This window comes from Amblyomma mixtum, chromosome 1 (assembly GCF_055824585.1).
Source record: "Amblyomma mixtum isolate Tamu chromosome 1, ASM5582458v1, whole genome shotgun sequence".
In the NCBI taxonomy this organism is placed as follows: Eukaryota; Metazoa; Arthropoda; class Arachnida; order Ixodida; family Ixodidae; genus Amblyomma; species Amblyomma mixtum.
Window position 1 is genome coordinate 3,355,320 of NC_143012.1, and position 20,245 is coordinate 3,375,564.

The window sequence follows — 20,245 nt, forward strand, 5'->3', positions numbered from 1 at the left end:
GACTGGAATCGACATCCCTGGGGGTTGTGTTGGTCGTCACACCGCCAGCAGCGTTGTGCCTTTTTGACCGATTTTACAACAACAGAAGGCTTGCGCACCTGGTTGCTTGTCTGGTGTACCGGCTCGGTGTTCCGGCGAATCCCTCTCTGCTGGTGACCGGCGCTCTCCGCTCGAACGGCGATGTCGTAAGCTTTGCTGAATGTGAGGTCCTTCTCAGCGAACAGGCGCTGCTGCAGTGACTCGTCACTCAGTCCGCACACAAATCTGTCGCGTAACATCACGTCCAAGGGAAGCATGGTGGTGTTAGCAGAAGAAGCTGCGTCTCCCTCCTGCCCGGTAGCTGTTGTCGACAGCGTTCCAAAATTGCAGTCGGCAGCGAGCTTCTTGAGCGCGGCTACGTAGGCGCTCACAGTTTCTCCTCCCAGTTGATCTCGTCGTTGGAAGCGAGCCCGGCTGTAGACCTCGGACGGCCTTGGGTCGTAGTGCTTTTGCAGCGCTTTTACGATGTCGTCGTAAGACACTGCCGCTGGTGTGCTTGGCTGAATAAGGGTGCAGACAGTATCGTAGGTCTGCTCCCCGCACAGCGTCAGCAGGTTGGCCCTCTTCAAGGCTGGGTCTGTGATGTTGTTAGCTTCAAAGTAGAACTGAAGGCGTCCAACCCACGATGACCACGATGAGCCGTTGAACTCTGGTATCTGATTGGGAAACCCTCGCGTAGCCATGGCTTGTCAATAGCGTTGCGTAGCGCGGGTCGAATCCACTTTCTCGTCGCCACTGTCGTGTCCGGTCGCTGTGTTGAATGCAGCGAAAGACGCACACGGTACTTTTAGACTTCGTTTATTTTAAGCCGATGAGGGTGCGACCAGCGTCGACCGAGGCAGGAGCCGAACTGGCCGCCCGAAGAAAGGAGGGAGCTGAGAAGCGTCCACGGGAGGGAGTGGCTTCCCAGAACAGGAGGAGGGTGCGGGGGCGCACCGTGGGGGGGCATCTGGTGACAGCGTGCGACGAGGGGCAAGCGGTCGTTAGGAGGAGGATTGAGTGGTCGTTAGGAGGAGGATGCGAACTGTCGTTAGGAGGGGAATGCGAGTGGTCGTTAGGAGGGGGCGCACACACACAAAAGCAATAAGGGGACACAACAGGGTTCCCCTATGCAAGTTGGACTGAACTTCCTTCTCACAAGTGAACCTACCTTTTGCTTAAAATAGCATGCAAATAGCATTATGGAACAATGAAAACTGCAACCGACGTTGTGCCACGCAGGCCATGTATTTCATTGTTCAGTGTGCTGTAATTAGTCAGCTGCAATATCAGAGAAAGCATTTACTGATGAAATGGAAGCGTGGGTGCAAACAAACTGTGCATTGCAGAATTGCTCATTAATATGTGTGCTTAGCGAAATATCGGCCCTGAATTGACCCTGCTTTATGGTTAGTGCTTATGACCATTTTGTTTTACGTTCAGAATTACATTTCATCACAAGGGTTTGCTAAACCACTTTATTTCAACATCAACAGGAAAAGGTAGTACATGTTATGTTACAGGGTCTGAGCAAAAGCCCAATAATGGCCAGCACACTGTCCACAGAGAAAAAGCAGCAGTTTTAACGATATTCCTGTTCTTTTTAAGTGTTGCCCTTAACAGAAATAATCTCCAGGGGAAGAGACGAGAGAGCGTGAAACATGCAATCTTTCTGTCTCTCGACCAGTAATTGCCTGTTGTTTTTCACTCTGTTCCAGTTCATCAACCTGTGCGCAAATTTCACTATATTTTTAACCAAGGAGGGAAACATCACCAGTGCTCGCTGTGTAGGCATACTCTAGCTGTGCAGCTCCTAGTTCTGAACTGAAGCAGTGATGTTGGTACGGCAGTCTTCACAGTTGAGAATGAGCTCAACCTGAAACCCTGGTATAGTTCGAAGTCATGTTCTGGACCTGTAGTTGCACATTCTGCTACACTTTTTTGCTACAAGTGCACTGATGTGCTTAGTGTAGTAGCAGGGCCATCCAGAACAGGATGTGCAATGCTGCTTTTCCCAACACCGTGGCATGGTCTGCTGAACAACATGCCCAGTATGCCTGCTTTGTGTGCCAGAGATGTGCTGCCCATGCATTCCTGGTGGATGCACCATGCAGGGTGGTGAAGAGCTACCGGCTGGAGCAGGGTGAACACTTTGCCACGCAGCTGAGCAAGCCTGAGACGGACCTGACAGCTGAGCTGCTGGCCAGTGGGGTGTGGCGGCAACGCCCTTTCAAGGCGTACAACTTTGCTGCCTTGGGCCAGCCCACTGACGGAGGCCACCTGCACCCCTTGCTGCAGGTAATGTAGGCTGGTGTGCATGGATGGAGCAACAATGTGGGCGCGAGCGCAAACGTGGAAGGCGTTGTGAGCCAGTGCTCAGGAGAAGTGTTTCACAAAGCCCAGTCTCTGGCCATAATCATGAGTAGCGGTCCAAGAGCATTCTGTGTCTGTCTTGGCAATGTCTTAGGATAGGAGGAGCAAAAATAATTGGTTTGTCTCCACAGGAGCAGGAGTAGGCTTTATTTCAAGTCAGTAAATTTGACTTATTACAAGGCTTTCAAAAGGAAACGATGTCACAGGCTTTTCCAAGTAGTGAGAACAGGAGCAGTTCAGTTTCTAGGTGTTAAGGTTTCCTATTTCAAGCGTGTATATCACATGGCTGAAGACAAGAGAAAAAGAGCCGCAGTGTTGCGGCTTGACACGGCTTCCTTCCTCTGAGCTACATTGGCGCCAGAGAAGACAAAGTGCTGTTTAGCTTCAAGAAAGCATTTCTGTAATTCACCATTAGAACAAAAACAAATTAGGAAAAGTATTCTATATGTCACTACTATATGGCCAAAAAAGAAAACAATCACAGCATTTTAAAGGCAAGGGTAGCAAGAAGACCGTTATACAGTAGCCGACGGATATTTCGGACTCCAATAATTTGGACTAGCGCGATATTTCGGACTTTGTGGAGCCTAAAAGTTCTAATTTTCAGACTAAAATAGACGCCAACTATATTGTGGTGATCGTTTTTCAACTCAAAGTTTGTTATTTCGGCCTAATATAGACGCGAGCGGGCATCGCTGTCACTTCCAACCCATTTGCCGCCACCGTGAAAGGCGCCATCTTGGATTTAAACGGAATCGGCTCAGCGGGCGCAATCGGACTGGCTTGGCTATTTGTTCTCCATCGTTGCCATTCGAGATAATGAGATGCTCTCCATTGCCATCAATATGGCCTACAAAGGGCACGCGATCGCATTGAAAACGGAGCGGGACAGCTGCAGCGTCCGCCGTGGCTTGGACGACGCACCCCACGGTGCAGGGCAGCAAACATGGTAGACGGGGGGAGGGGGGGCTGCATTCGGAGGCGCTTGCTTCCGCTCGCGTCTTCCCGTAGGTTACCCATGGGCTACCTCTTGGTCTTCGTGTACGTCATTGCCCCATGCAAACTGACTGGTCTTGCTTCGCGCAGCGAGTGCATTCATTCACGGCATGACTGCGGCTGTGTCCCACTATCTCGTATAATGATGTGATAGGGTGTGGACATGAAAAAAGCACGGCAATGACTCAGATAGAGTCTAATATAATCGCTTGTAGGCGGAGCATGGGGAGCGGCGATTTTCACAATTTTGAAAGCCGGTTTTTCGCAGAAAGGTTTATTTTTTTAAGTTCATGGATTTTTCGGACTGCTGAATTGTTCGGACCATTTTTCGGGTTCCTACGGGTCGAAAAATCGGTCGGCGACTGTATATGAGAAAACTAAAGATGCTGATTACATACACTGTCATTCATTATCATTCAAACATTACATACATTGTGATAGTCACTTACAAAAATGATGCTTTTGTTTGTGTGAAGGCAAACAAATGGAAGAATTGGGTAGACCGAACCGGTTATGCAGGGTAAGCAAAGCATAATTTAATGTTCGAAATCCATACTTGGTGCGAAGAGGTGGTGCATACCCTAGTTCACGATGACGAGTCAGGTAGCAATGCATGTTTTTTTTTATTTTTTATTTTGAACATACTGCAGGCTGAGCGCCCAAGCAGGAGTGGTATATGTTTACGTAAAATTAAAAAAAAGCATGACAGCCCAAGTTACAAAACACATCAACACATTGCGTAGACCAGTTGAAATGGTTACTACTGCACATAAAATATAAGCACAAAAAAAAACTGACACAATCAAAACTGACACCAAAGAACTGACAGGAGGCAAGATTTCATAGTCATTGAATACTTAATTCCAGCATATCTAAAGATTGGAGGGAAGAAGCAGGCAAACTGTTCCAATCTGCAATTGTATTAGGGAAAAAGGAGAATTTGTATAAGTTAGTCCTTGCAAAGTGATACGTTAAAGAGAGGGCATGAGAGTGGCATGTCTGCCTAGTGGTAAGAGGGCAAACAGAAGGGCTAGGATCAAGTGCGAGTTTGTGATTAAGTCAGAGAAATAAAAATTTAAGACGGAGGAATTTTCTTCTTGCTTGCAGAGTGACAATACCATTTTCTGCCATTAATTCAGATACCGAATCGGTGCGACCGTATTTGGAATAAATAAAACGCACTGCCCGTCTCTGAATTTTTTCAAGAGCATTAATATTGCACATCGTATGGGGGTCCCACACTGTGCAAGCATATTCAAGCCTAGGCCTTATAAGAGTTGTGTGTGCGAGAAGTTTAACATGAGCGGCAGCATCCATAAGCTTGTGTCTGAGCAGGCATAGTTTGTGAAAGGCTGAAGAGGAGATGTTAAGAATATGTGTGTTCCAGCTGAGGCGGTTATTTAGTGTAACGCCGAGATATTTATATTCCTTCACTTTCGGTAAATTGCGGTCCTGGACAGAGTAAGAGGGCTGAAGTGGGTATTTTTTCCTGGTTATGCGAAGCAAGACAGATTTTTCTGAGTTTAGGAGCATGCCCCACTCCTGGCACCATTCTAGTATGTTAATTAGTTCAACATTAAGTGCGTGTTGGTCTTCGGGTACCAGAATTTCATTAAAGGTAACGCAGTCCTCCTCATTGCCTTACGCAAGTCAAAGGCTTCTTCTAGGAATCACACTCGACGTTCAGAAAGATTTGTACAGTTAGAGGAGGCAGAAATTATAAAACAAGGTGAGTTTAATTATTGAATATTTAGTGTATAAAGGACCACAATACGATAAGGTAGGCACATTCGCTATTGCTTTTACCTAATACACTTTTTTGTAGGAGTAAAAGTTTGTTATTATTGGCGGCTGTGGTGTTATCCCAGATTAAGGTATAGTATGTTATATTAGATTCCAATGGCGTGAACTACAAAAGAAGCTTGGTTTTAACAGGCAGCATGCATTGCAATTCTCGAAGAATTCCTACTGTTCTAGAGGGTTTAGTCTGTAGACGCTTAACATGCGCATCCCAAAGCATGAGTTTATTAAAGTAGACACCCAGGGATTTAACTGAGTTAGTTATTTGTATTTCATTAACCCCCAGTCTCAGAGCATTATTGAGATTATAAGTCATGTTTTTGGCTCTGAAGAGAGCATTATCGAGGTTGTAAATCGTGTTTTTGGCTTTAAAAATTATAGCTTTAGTTTTGCCGGAGTTTATCAGGAGAGAATTCTTTATAGACCATAAGTGTAGTGTAGCTAATGCCTCATTTCCTTCTTCCACTAAATGGGGAAATGGAAAGTATTGTACAAAAAAGTGGAAATGCTCGTGTGATTTCAAGGTTGCAGCTGTTTCAAGGAACTGCTGAGGAAGCAGTTCACCCCTTCTTTTTTCTTGGAATTAGGTTTTTCTTTCTGGTGTTTCTTGTTTGTGGTATATTCTTCCTTTTTGGTAAGTGTTGTGTGTACAATTTTTGAACTTGTTTTAATTTCAAAACTTTAGTTTCTATCTGTTTTTGTATGCTTATATGAAAAACAACACATCCATACACCCATGGCTGTTGCTTAATGTCTTAAGTGTTTCAAGCTGCTAGAGACATAGTGAGGTGACCTCTGATTTCATCTTTGCCTCGGTATGATGGCAGCTTTTTATAGCTAACTGTATGAAATAACCATTAGAATAAAAAGCTATGGGGATGCTTAGGTCTAGTTGAGAGTGGAATGCGCAATAGCATTTAATTTCACATTTCTCATAACTATTGCTACAGCTTCTCTGTGTGTTTGCGTCAGTTTCTTTGCAATTGCCAATCTGTCAACCGCCATGCTCGGACTACTAGCTACAGTAGCAGGTATCTGCTATGCTGTGACAGTGCTGACATTTGCGTATGTACTGGTACCACATTTTTTCAGATTTTTTATTTCAACTCTCAATCTAGGTTGCTCGCAACGCAGTGGGCACGTTGTGATGACATCACAAGGTCACATCACCTCTTTCAACCAATCTTTAATGCAATTGCCACCTGCCACGGTGGGCAGATTCCTCCGTGGTGGGCAGGTTATGAAGACACCACAGCCTCGCGTAACCTCTGTCAGCCAGTCACGGTGGGGCATCGGGGTAGATACCGCATAAACGCATGTAAGGGCTGCATTTTTTTTTTCCAGATTTGAGGGCCAATTTTCAGGGTGCGGCCCATATACGCGATGTGGGGGAAGAAAAAATTTTCTTTAAAGTAAAAGTACACCAATTAGGGAATGAGCGCATTTATTCTATGTCCAGTCGTCTCTTGCGGAGTCTTCAGATTCCAAGCTGGTGCTGTGCTCTGGCGTGTGCTCATCCCACCAGAAGTCGCGCAGCATGTCTGTTATCATTGCGCAGCCATTGTTCTACACTTCCATCACATAGCAGAGCATCTCTTCTTCCAGTTCGTGAAACTTGCACGGCTTGCCTTGGAAAGTGCAATTTGTGCAGCCTGTGTTCCTCAACGAATCCTTTTGGTTGCACCATTTTTTGACGCACTTCTCAGCCGCATCGAATTTCCTACCTGCTGCACGCTTGCAGTGTTTGAGAGCAAGATCCCAGCCATGTTGCTATTAAGATGCTTGCCCATCATGCTAAAATTGCAACGCTCAGCGGCAGCACACGAAATCTACAACTCCCGTGCCTTTGACAGCCACTAAAATCTGGAGCAAATGATGCTGGTGTCGATAGAGATAGCGGGAGCTTGCGGTGGAGGAAAAAGTTGATGATGATGATGATGACCCACGGCCTCGGGCGCCGACCGTGGGTGGCACCTGGAAGCTCCTGTGCGGCCTCCACGATCGAGCGTACTGTTACTCGCAGCCGGAGCTGATCGCGGAGGCCACGGTGCATGCATTTTGAAGCATATTCCTGCATGGGTCGTGGAGAGTTTGGGTGCAGCTCTTGCATGGATCTCCCTTCTGGAAAACAGTGTGCAGCTTGTACATGAGTGTGGCCCGTACATGATGTGGCCCATACACAGTGTGGCCTGTACACGGGGGTGGCTCTTACACGTGTTTATCTTTAGTTATGACATCACAAGGTCACATGATCTTCTGAAGCAGTCAATGAATTTCGTGACACCGGACATCGGCGGGGTTTTGTAGGGACGACAATTCTAATGGTATCACACAGGCTGTGTACACAGGCTGTCCTCAAAGTGTTATCACCACAAAAGTTGCAGCAGCTTTTAGGCGTTTGTCAGCATTGAAAACGAGGCTTTTGAGTGAACAGCTGCTTGTAGTTACAGAGTCACTGAGAAATGACTGGTGGAGAAATGCATTCAAGATGTTTGCTGTCAGCAATTCGTGATTCTGTTATTGTGATATAAATAAAATGTTAGCATTTCTTTTTACAAGTCTGGTGCAGTGTAACCAGATGTAATGACCACTTATGCTGGTGTTATGGGTGCTCATGTTGTGTGGGGCCTTCACATAGCTAGCTGAATTCTGGTTGCGTATGTGGCCTACCTCCTCTCTGCTGTGCAAGGCAGAGCACAGCTGTTACTTTCACTTCACTCCGGTCGTAGGTTTTGGATCGTATCGACGGACACACAGCACTTGTGTGCAGGTACGCTCCGAGGTGCGGCAGATCTTTCTGGAGATGGGCTTCACGGAGATGTCGACATCGCGCTATGTGGAGAGTGCTTTCTGGAACTTCGATGCCCTCTTCCAGCCACAACAGCACCCAGCCAGGGATGCCCACGACACCTTTTTTCTCAAAGGTACACTCAGGGGCGAGCCTTCTCATATGTGTGGCCAGCTTAGTTTTCACTGTAGGGCAGAGGTCCGCAGCATGAGGGATGTTATTGTGGCAGTTGCCCAGCCTGAGGACGAGGGTTTTATCCAAGTCCTGGTAAGTACATTTCAATGGAGGCAAAACTCAACGTGCCTGTATACTGTGCGATGTCAGCGCACATTAAAAGAGCCCCGGGTGGTTGAAATTGATCCGGAGCTCCGGAGCTCTTCAATACGGTGTCCCTCGTAACGCTTTTGGATGTGAAACCCCAAATATCGAAACTTTTTGCGAGTGCATGCAAAATGTGTGTCGTTGGAGGAACAGTCTTTGTCAAAAGTAACCAGGCTGCATGGATTGCTTTTAGCTTGTATAGTGGAGCTCTTGTGGCTTTCCTAAAGCTCAAAAGGTGTTGGAAGGTAAGAAGACCCCCAGTCCTTACCTTTATCGACCATTTCAGCTTCAGGGAATCTGTAAGGGCTCCATTGTACGAGCTAGAAGCAAACCATGCAGCCTGATTACTTTTGACAAAGACTGTACATTCTCTCTCTTGGAGCGTAGAGTATCTGCCGCGGTGGCTCAGTTGTTAGGTTGCTCGTCTACTGAGCAGGAGAAGCCAGGTTCATTGCTGGTTGTGGTGGCCATGTTTTGATGGAGATGGAATGCAAAGGCGCCCACGTGCTGTGCTATGTAGGCGCACTCTAAAGATCTTCATGTGCTCTAAATTAATTGCAGCCCTTCAGTACGGCGTCCCTCATAGTCTCTGTGTCGCTTCGTGACGTTAATGGAGTATCAACATAAAATATTCGCTTACGTGTTCTCTTCTTTCAAATGATGTGTTAGACATTGGTATGCATAGGTCACCCTGTGGTATTTGCCTACAGCTGCTAAATAATCTTAACGAATTTCTTCTTGATACTGTTGCGGTTCCAGTTTCATCGCCTGAACGATGCCTGTGACATGTAGTTGGTATGTAGGTCTCGTAAGCAATGAGAAAAATGGCTATATAATTTATGATACATAGTTTTTTATATTCCTAATCTTGAAGCAGTCTGGCTTAGGTGTTGTAATGAATTAAAACTACATATCAGCGATTACATTTGAGGTTTTTGTAGTGCCTCACTTTATCTGAACATCAACTACATGTGAAAGCCATCGTTTGGTTGATGAAACCAGAACAGATGAGAGAAGAAATTCAATTATACATTATTTAGCGGTTGTAGGTGAATACCACGTGGTGAACCATGCATTCTGATGTCTAACACATCACTTGCAATAAAGAACATGCAACTAAAATTAGATGTCTGTGGTCCTTTAACTCTTTTCATACAGCGGGAAGCTAGAGCAGTAGGGAGACCCTTTGATGCACATATTTCAAGCAATGGCCTAGTGCCTGTTGCTTCTTATTACTCCCCGTTGGTGCCTGTTACAGCACAGATTTGCTTGGCTGCTAAATTGCTAAAAGTGCAGACCATTCTGTGCCTCATTCTTTGTCCTTGCTGTCTATATCTACCTGATCTGTGATGTATGCTCAGTTTTGCATCTGTGACAATTGAAATGCACTGCTGTGCCGTCCATCGTGTTTGAAATGCAAGACTCATTAAGAGGTGCTCTTCCAGCAGTTTCAGATTGGCTCGATTGGCAAAAAGCTGAGTTGAAAAGGTTACAGTGGTTGCTGTGTGCAACAAAATGTTATTTCAAGGGATTAAATCAAAAATACAAACAAACAAAAACAGTACCGTTGTCTGAAATTTCAAGTGCAGTCTCTTTTCTTTTCAGTTGATGGCACATTAGTGGAAGCAGTAGTGGTTGACAGCCATGCCTTGCCTTCAGCTCTATTGGTAATGGTGTAGTTGGTGTGCACTTGAGCATGCTGGTGCTTTAGTCAGTGGAGTAAACCGCTCAACAGCCTGTTTTTTTCCCATAGTGTTTGCGGTGTCCATGGTGCCGTGGCACCACCTGCATAGATCAGTAGGACAGAACCAGTGATTTGCAAAAAGCATCTGGGGCCACATCAAGATAGGCTACAGAGATGCCTGTTAAATTGCTCAGGTTTGCTAAAGCAGAATATAAAAGGAATCAGATGAAGTGGTAGGCAGTGCTTTCTCCATGCCTACATGCACTCCTGATTACTTTTGAAATTAATTTCATTGACGTCACATGAAGAGGACACCTCAAGGTTAACGATCAGCTGGGCTATGCCTTCAAGTGTAATGCCAGTTGAGGCCATGTATGGTTAGTCCTCATCGGAGATGCAAGGAATGTTAGAACTAGTATCTTCTCTAGTGAACACTGATGTGACAAATGAGGTAAAGGCTGTTGGACAGTCAGCATCTGTGTAAGGAATATGATGTCATGTATCAAAATATTGTTACTCATGCTACGCCGACCTATTAATTTCTAGAAGTTGCTCAGCACGATACAGTCCAATCTACTTGTAATCCACTTATGGTGTAGGCACTGCGTAACGATCCCAGCATATGTCCCATACTCCTCCGCACACCCTGGAGTCCAGTCCTTTGCCAGTCGACACCCCTGTGCATCGCACTTGCCGGAGAAACCAAGGCCTTCCTCTCGAGCACGGGCCTTTGGAGTTAACCCAGCACCTCCACCAAAATAGATCATGCAAGACAGGGCGACAGTTCTCTGACAAGCATATACAGCAGCCAGCAAGCGCGAGAGACTTCAGCATTGTCACCTTCATGCACCACCTGAGAACACCAGATGACATTATTGAGAAAACCACAATATCAGATCGTTGTAACCAGTTGTTATCTCTGGACTGGCAAAAAAAAAGAAGAAAAAAAGGCAAAAAGAACACAGCCACATATTTCCCCATGCATGTAGGTATTGCCCCATGCATTTAGCGTCTGCCACAGGTGCTGCTGTTAAAGGCACACAGAGTCTTGGCGCTCTGCCAAGTTCGCCAAGCGAGTCACCTCGGCCACCGGAGCTCCCATCCAAAGATAAACACTTGGTGATGGTGATGTTATTACTGGTGCACATCTTGGCATTCTAACAAGGTCTGTGCTATGGACAGTACGAAACGGAGGAATGCCCAAGAAACGCTCACCTTTTTTTTAGAAATTTAACTCCCAAAGATGGAGGTGGGTCCAGAGATATCTCTTGCGCTTTGTTGCCGCCATTTTTACCCATTTCACAAAGACACAAACGGATGGAAGCAGTGGAAACTGTGTTTGTGTGAGAAAGTGTTTGGCATTGGCCAAGCAAGCTATTCCTCCCTCCAGCGATTTCGATGATGGTGGTGCTTGGTTCCCAAGGCCATATGCAACGCCCCCTCATGGATTTCGCCACACCGGTCCGTTTGCACAGTTTTTACATTATTTGCTTCAGAGTATTCTATTTTTTTTAACAAACCTTCAGACAAATTTTGGTGGTAAACACCTTCCTGATGGCCAGAATCCTATCTTTGTATCTGTTTTCTCTTCGATAATTTTATTGTTTTATGCGATTTGTTTTTACATAGGGGCAATGATAGAATTGATAAATATAAAGAATTTGATCACTATAAGCGATATATCTTTAGATTTGGTATTGTTGTAATTGGATTATACTGTTAGTCGGGCTTCAATGAGGAACCATCATCCATCTCATAGGAACTTTTACATATTTACGTCTAATAGTCCGGGCTCTGTGGAGTCCAAAAGTTTCATTTTTCGGGCTAACATAGATGCGAGCAATACTGTGGAGATCGTTTTTTGACTGAAAGTTTATATCTTTGGCCTAATATAGATGCAAGCGGGCATTGCTCCTCCTTATGTAATGCCCTCGGGCCTTTAAGGACGAAATCAATGAAATAAATTGCTACTGCAACCAACTGCTTCTTTGCCACTGTGCAAGGCACCATGCTGGATTTAAACGGAGTCACTTGGACTGACTGGCTTGGATAGGCTTGGCTATTTGTTCTTCATCATTGCCACTTCAGATAATGGCACACTTTGTGGGCTACCATTGAGGTAGTCAAGGAAAAAGAAGAGCCCACAATCACATTAAAAAATTCGCTGTGGCTTAGCTTGGTTAAGCCCGGTAATTGGTAAAGCAATATCCGTACCTACGCCATGGTACAGCTGGTAGTGTAGCTGGTGGTGGTGCTTGTGGTTAGACTTGTGGTGATGCATCGGTTATACAATCCAATACAATCCACTCCAGTCAAATGTAATCTAATTTAATTAGGGGTGTGCGAATATCAAATTCTTCGAATACGAATCGAATACGAATACTTGGCTCCGAATATCGAATAATCAAGGACAGATGCATTTAACCACTACAAAACATTTATTTAAGCACCCAAGAACATCACAGTTCAACTATCGATGATTAAATGAACACAAAAGGTGTGTGTGGCTGCACAAAAAGTATCAGTCTCGAAAATTATTCTTAGAAGAGTGGAAATATCAGAGAAGATGGCTGGTACACAACATTGATTAAGGCTAGCTTGCCATCAGCACGAACACGCGTTGCTGGGATGAACATAAAAGGTTGTCATGAAGGAAAACCTGCTGCTCCACATGGTCAGGCCGGAGTAGTTCCCTTCTAGCTGAAACGACTCCTCCAGCCACAGAAAAGGCCCTCTCACTTGGCACTGACCTGGCACGTATTGCGAGGTACTTCGTGCACAGCTCTGACTATACCAGCTTCGCAGGTATAGCCACAAAGAAGCTCACCAGCGCAGTCAGCTACGGCATGGCTCTTGGAGGAAGGAATGCGCATTGCTCTGGGCGCCGCCTTGTTGTTATGTCTCTGTCAATAGGGCTTGCGGACCGAAATGAACGCCGGTGCTCACAATGAATATTCGGCTAGATACGAATATTCGCGTCGGGTCGAATATTCGTGACTATACGAATACTTGGATTTCGAATCGAATACGAATACTAAAAATATAATATTCGAATTATATTCGAAAATTTCGAATATTCGCACACCCCTAAATTTAATCTAATCCAGTCCAATCTAATCTAATCCAATCTAATGCAATCAAGGTCAAATGAAGGTCAATGGTGGTCACTGCCGCGGCACGGCAAAGGCGTGAAAGTGCAAGTAGTATTGCTTTCGCAATAAAAAGGGACAGCTGCAGTGTCCGTTGAAGCATGGACAACGACGACATGGTGCAGTGCAGATCGGTTAGCGGGGATGGGGGTTGCATTCGCAGGTGCTCTGGGTCAGATGCAGTCTAAGATTATCGCTTGCAAGCTGAACGTGGGGAATGCCGACGTTCGCGGGTGTTAAAGCTTTGAAAGCCAATTTTTATCGGAAAAATGATTTTTTTTAAAGATTACTTATTTTTCGGACTTTTTGGTAATTTTGACCATTTTCTGGGTCCCGGCAAATCCAAAAAATGGCTCGCTGGCTGTACTGCAAATTAGTCACATGTCTGTTGTTTGAAGAGTAAGTACCATGTTGACTTGTAGCTATTCTTTTGGGCTGGACGCATTGAGAGCCAGTATTGGCTCTTGCTGGACTGGTTTCACCCAAGATGTAGGGGCCTATGAGGGGCACAGGCAGTGTCACCTACCTGCGGGGGACCTACAGTAGAGGTGTGCTGAAAGGAACAGCTGGCATCTGTTTATTTATAAATTTTGGCTTGGGGCTGAAGCTCAGACAAGCTACAGTAAGGAGCAGCATATACGAGTCCCAGCTCCTCGGTTTGTTCAGCACTGTACTATCAGTGGTAAAAGTTTATTGTTTGTGCGTGTGGAGAAAGAATGAATTTTGTGTCATGATGCAAATTAATTGTCTGCAGGTGTGACAAGACCTGAATGCTCCACTTCCTGGTGAATAATACTGGGTGATGAGGCAGCACAAAATTTGCTCCCAGGCCCATGCCTTCTGGCAACTGTTACTGCTAACTGTACATGGCTCCTCTAGTTATGAGACAGTTGAGAGCAGCTTGCCATTGTGATGCTCAAATCATTTACAGCCTGCGGCCTGTGTTGGCTTCTTCCTTGCAGAGCCCAGTGAATGCCGGCAGCTGCCTGAGCCAGAGTATGTGGAGGCCGTCCGGCGGGTGCATGCCGAGGGTGGCCACGGCTCCCTGGGCTACCAGGGTCCCTGGCTGGAGAGTGAGGCACGCAAGAACCTGCTGCGCACGCACACGACGGCCGTGAGCGCCCGCATGCTGCATGCCCTGGCTGCCCAGCAGCCCTTCCAGCCCTGCAAGCTGTTCAGCATCGACCGGGTGTTTCGCAATGAGACCCTGGATGCCACCCACCTGGCTGAGTTCTGCCAGGTGGAGGGCCTGGTGGCTGACCGGGGGCTGACGCTGGGCCACCTGCAGGCCCTCATCGGGGGCTTCTTTGCCCGGCTGGGCATGGAGCGGGTGCGCTTCAAGCCAGCCTACAACCCCTACACGGAGCCCTCCATGGAGGTGTTTGCCTTCCACCCGGGCCTCGACCGCTGGGTCGAAGTGGGCAACTCGGGGCTCTTCCGACCCGAGATGCTGCTCCCCATGGGGCTGCCTCCCGATGTCCGCTGCATCGCCTGGGGGCTGTCCCTGGAAAGGTGTGCCCGACACAGGGGGCATTTCACAGGCCCCCTTGCTTGAGCTGGTTTTGTGGCGGGCATGGTACTGTTGCCTTAAAGGGCCTCTGAAAGGCACTGTAATAACGTTGCAGTATGCTTGAGATGTTAAGGGACGCCGCTTCACAAGTATCCTCCTGCAAGAATTTTTTTGATGTGCTTTGTAGAAGCTGAGTTATCTGTAGCCAAATGTGAATTTCAGCATCTTCACGCCCTTCCCTCTCCTCTCCTCACTTTTGCATGCTGGAACGTTGGCTTCCCTCCGCCATCCCCACTGCCGGGACGCGGAGCTTCCTGTTCCGCTGGAGCTACATGGCTTACTGGCAGTGGCCATGGTAGCTGCCTGACGTCTGCGAGATTCTAACCAGTAGCCATCACTGGACTGGTGCGTGCAACTGGTGGAGGGTGTGAGCATGAAAATGTGGCCGTAAAGGGCTTGCCAACTTTCTCGTGTGATTGTGGATTCTCTGCTGCATGTAGAAGTGTATTATTGGCTCAGGCGGTCATGACAACACAGTACACTTATAGAGCCAGTTGATGTGCTCTCCTCCTCTGAAGGGAGACGGGGGTCTTGAAGTGAAAATTTTTATTATTAGAGACAGCATAATGAAAATATGCATGTGTATGTATTTCTTCCTCCTGTTTTAAAAAGTACAATTAGTTTTGGTATATCTCAATTATTTCTCATATTATTGAAAAATAACTGAAGGCTGATTGGGTAATTTCTTATGGGTTGTTAAGACACTTTCCATCAATATGTTTTGTTTCCAATTGAAATGGAGCTGTAGCCAAAGGCCTGCCATGCAGAGATATTCTGTTTATGTTGTTATCGAGACACATCATCATATAAAAATGCTATGTTGATGCTCCATAGTTACCCAATATATTTAGGTGACATCATTTTTCAGAAAATTTGGTTTGTTCGACTCAGCCATAAAAAAAAGTTGCATAGTTCTATAGTGCAGTTCTTTCTGAATTCAGCAGTATAAAATTACCTTAAATTTCACCATGGAAACATAACAGTAACTTCTGTTTATTTATTTATTTATTTATTAGAGATACTATCAGTCCGGTCAGGACTAAGATAGGAGTGATACAAGGTACAGATTACAAAGGCGGAACACGACAAACAAAACACCAGCACCATCCAGTCGGTGCCAAATTTTAACATATCAAAAAATGGAACTGACCTCTAAGCAACAAATAAAAATGCGCAAAAATATCGCTGCAACGAAACAGAAAACAATGTGAAAACACCATGCCCAACACAAATGCAAGGCGCGTTATATCAGGCACTATACCAACCAATCACCAACTCCAGCAGAGAACTCATCCACACCCGATGCGAGCACCACATTCTCTGGCAGTCTGTTCCATTCTCTCGCTGTGGACAGGAAGAAGGAATGCTTGTAGCAGTGCTTAGAAAACTTTTGTTCTTTTACGTGTCTGCAATGTTTACCCCGAGTGATACGTGAAGTAGTTTCGCTTATGTATTGCTGCTTATCGATATGTACCATGTTGTTCATAATCTTATAGAAAAGAATGAATCTCTTTTGTTTCCGGCGACATTGAAGAGGGCGCAAGTTCGCTAAAGTGTAAAGTGTAAGCTAGTCATGTTTGCAGAAAACGTGAAGCTGAGGAAATGGCATTCGAAGTGCCCGCCCCAGCCATTCGCAGGTTAATGTAGAGGCCTCAGGAAATGGCAAAATGCAGACGTCCCAAGGGGATTTCACTACAGTGAGTAGTAATACCAGTATGTAGGGAAGGGCTTTTGAATGAGACCAAGATTGCGGCCATCAGGGATGTGGTTGAGGGAAGCGAAGGGCACAAAGTGCTACGGCATTTTACTATCAACTTGCCACATCGCTGCTTTTGGTGCTTCAAATGTATCATTTTTTTAGTACTTGGATGTGGAAAGAGATCTTGAAACTTTATGGGTGAGTACTTTAGAGTGTATATTGAATGCTAATGTGCCATTTTTTAAATTCGAAATTTTCGCATTTATTTCACTATTTCAAGACCCGTGTCTCCTTTTAAAGGTGCTGTGAAACACTTTGGGACGAGAGTACATCAGCTCACTCAATCACTGCATTGTGTTGTGATGAACACCCGAGACAAATAATACACTTCTACATGCAACGGTGTACAGTCATGCACAAAAGTTGGCGAGCCCTTTCTGGCGACATTTTCACGCCCGCACCCTCCTCCGTCACACTGCTCCTACGTATACTAGTTCAGAGATGGTTGTTTGTCACATTCTTTCAGATGTCAGGCAGCTACCACAGTGGCGGCCAATAAGCGGCGAAGCTCCGCCCCCGGCAGAGGAGCACCGGCCTTTCAGCTTGCATAAAATGAAGAGAGGAGATGGAAAGGCGCAGAGACATTGAAATTCAAATTTTGACTACATATCTACAAAGCACATCAAAAAATTCTTGCTGGAAGATATTCATGAAGCGGCACCTTAACATCACAGGCATACCACAACTGTATTAGAGCCCCTTTCACAGCCCCTCTAAAGCTGAAGGCCCAGTGAGACAATAGGGAGGGGTAGTTTTATTTTAAGTGAGAGTTCGGGATGTAGTAGTAATAGCATTAATCTTTGTGGACCAGTTACCTTCTTTACAGTTCCTTGGATAACAACTGCACTGAGTGAAAAGAGTCTAATATTGTCACAGTTTATACTAAAGGGACAATGATGTGGTATTTACTGAGGTTAAAGAGTGTGCATGAGTGATCGAGTGCACTGTTGCTCGCAGCCGGAGCTGATCGCGAAGGCTACAGCACGTGTATTTCAATTTGAAGGCTATTCCCGCATGGGTCGTGGAAAGTTTGGGTGCGACCCTTGCATGGATATCTTTTTTAATACTTCCTTTGGGAAAACAGGGTGTATCCCATACGCGGGTGCAGCCCTTATACGCGTTTTATACAGTAGTAATGTGAAAGTATTAGATGGCTCACCAACACGAAAACTCGGCGTCACCCGACAAGTGGCAGCGTTACAAAACTTACAATTCGTTTAAATGGTGTGACATCAGTAGAGGCATAAAATTAAGAAAAAAATAAGAAATGTTAACCAGTACTTACAACTGCACCAACTGCAAAGGAATAGAATTGCTGTGACTTCGTATTTCTTGCATGGAAGTTCCTTAAGTGTTCCCTGTATTTTTTTCCTCTGTGGTCACTGATCTCTCTCTCTCTCTCCTTCTTTCTTTTGTTGCCGCTGTGACACTAGTGCGCTGTGTCCCTCACTTCTGTTCACGTGGTTCTTCCAGTGCCTTGAAACTGCTGGTGTGTCACATTTTCCACGCCTTTTTGGGGCTCTGTGGCTGCCATGTTGCACTTTGGAGGATGCTCTTAGGGCATTTGGAGCAGTTCTGCTTCAAGACTCTTGGCAGTGTGCACACTAATGAAGCATTGTTGGAAGTGCAAAATAGTCACATTATAGTCATTGCTGCATATTTCTCATCTCAAAAGCAGGTCGCCTTTGTCCAGTTTTTCGCCACATCAGTTTACGATGATGCAAGCAGTTTTTGGCAGATTATCAGGGTTATTTGATAATCTGGATGTTCGGTTAATTGGGACATTTTTCTGGTCCTTCGAAGTCCAAATTAACGAGATTTTACTGTAATAGATTGGCGCCATTGTCCGGAGAACCTCCTTTGAGGAGCATTTGCTGCTTCTTTTTTGAGTTTATGCTATCATAGTGCAAGGCTTGCTGGTGTTCCCACCATCTTCCATGCACCTGTGAAAGAAAACACACAGGTGGAGACCACTATGCGTAACTCTGCCTCTGCATTTGAATTTCTATGCTCTCCTTGAGCCTTCTCCTCTTTTGCTATCTTCCTTGGCCAGGACCTTAGCTTATAGAAGCCTTTCATTTTCTTCCCCTCTGTCCATTAGGGGCACCAACTGTGGTGACCGCCACATTTCAGCAGCAAGCTTTTCTAGAAAAAAAAGCTCTTGATAAGTGCCTTTGCATTGACCTTGACTGCTGAGGATAGTCTGCAATATGTCCACTTTTGTGTTGAGCTTTTGCTGCCAGATGCAGAGCAGGAGCTTATCAGCGTACAAATGCTGATTTGCAGTTTTACATTGTTGTTGATGACTGTTTAGTGGATAAATCATCCCGCATCCAGAGCGAGCTGCTGCTTGCCCTACAGTTGGTGCTGCCCAAGAGAAATGCAAGGTCTCTGGCTTTTTGCTGCAAGGCCTTTGTAGGCATGGACAAAAAAAAAAATAGAAAATTAGCTCTGTGCACATTTTTCCTGGTGACAGATATCAGTCACTCATATTCAGCACTTGTGACAGAGCCAAAGGTGGAGTTTTTTTTTTTTTCTCTTTAAGAATGCAGTACCCTTTCTTTAAGGTGCAGGTGGCTTGCAATGTTGCATATTTTTGCTCAAGCAAATGCACTTTCCTTCTGCTGCCAAGATAGCACCTTTTTAGTGGTGCCATATGGAGTGTGAGGAAGCTGCTTTCTTGCAGGTCTTGATTCCTGGAGGCACTGTGTGTGACAAAGCTGCTTTCACAGAAAACTAGGGTCTGTTCTGCCAAACTGTGGTTTGCCTAACTCGTGAAAAACTGTGGTTTGCCTGTGAGAAAAAAGGTGCTATAGTACTTTCAATTGAAGGAGGTTGTGACAAACACAATCTAAGTCGCATTCTGCAGAGGAGGAGCTGGTACCCAAAGGACTGGTTTGCAGGGAAGCTTATTCTTACCTCTCATTTTGGCGTATTGTTTCATTTGCTTCTTGGCGTGCTCTCACCGCTCCGGATCTAAGCACTCACCGTGCCTGGTTGACCTTGCTGTATCAACTAAGTAACCTGTATTTACTCGCGTAATTTGCGCCCACGTATAATTTGCACACACCCAACTTTTTACCAGGATTTTTGGAAAACAAAACAAAAAAAAACGCATCTTTTGCGCCCCCTGCTGCGCAGCACACCAGCATGCAGGTGGCAGCTCGCAGGGTAGGCTTGAGAGGTCGGCGTGGCCGCGTGCGGCTGCGAAATGAGTGAATGGTGTCCAAAAATGTCGTTAATTTGTTTGTAAATTGGTTCCAGTAAGAAAGAGTTAATTGTGCACCATTTACCCGACTCGCTCACGCTGGCGGGTGCTTTTCCATACGAACGACTGCGAAGTTCAAGTTACTTCTGGAGCGTGTGTCGCGCCAGAATCCGACACTACCGAACCATTGGCTACTCTTCTGCCGCTGCTGCACCGGGCCGCATGCGAAGGCGCCGTTTTATTGCCTTGCCTTTGGCTGCTGGCTTTGCGAGAGTATCGTTCCGAGTTTGTTCCTTTGAGCTCTGCACACACCATGATCATGCGGGGAACTACATAACGTGGGTCTGGGGTGGGCACGGTGGAGGTATGCATCGGCTTCTATTTGGGGTCAGCTTTTTTTTGGGCAGCGAGGAGCGCGAGTTGCAGGTTCGAACTTATACACAGCAACTTACCTTATAAGTGCGTATATGACCTTTGTAGAGTTTTAGCACATATTCGACATTTCCGCGTAATTTTCACACCCACTTTTTGAAGCCTTAATTTTAGGAAAACAAGTGCGCGAATTAAATGACTAAATAA

At 45.7% G+C, this 20,245-nt stretch overlaps 1 protein-coding gene across 2 annotated transcripts in view; it reads left to right on the plus strand.

The window, feature by feature from the left end:
- Nucleotides 1-20,245, plus strand: part of alpha-PheRS (phenylalanine--tRNA ligase alpha subunit) — a 28,661-nt gene that overhangs the window by 6,980 nt on the left and 1,436 nt on the right. For both annotated transcript variants that reach the window (XM_089541678.1, XM_089541670.1), the window contains exons 3-5: nucleotides 2,133-2,316; nucleotides 7,958-8,111; nucleotides 14,092-14,641. In XM_089541678.1, coding sequence (XP_089397804.1) covers nucleotides 2,133-2,316; nucleotides 7,958-8,111; nucleotides 14,092-14,641 — 888 coding nt within the window. The remainder of the gene's footprint in view (nucleotides 1-2,132; nucleotides 2,317-7,957; nucleotides 8,112-14,091; nucleotides 14,642-20,245) is intronic.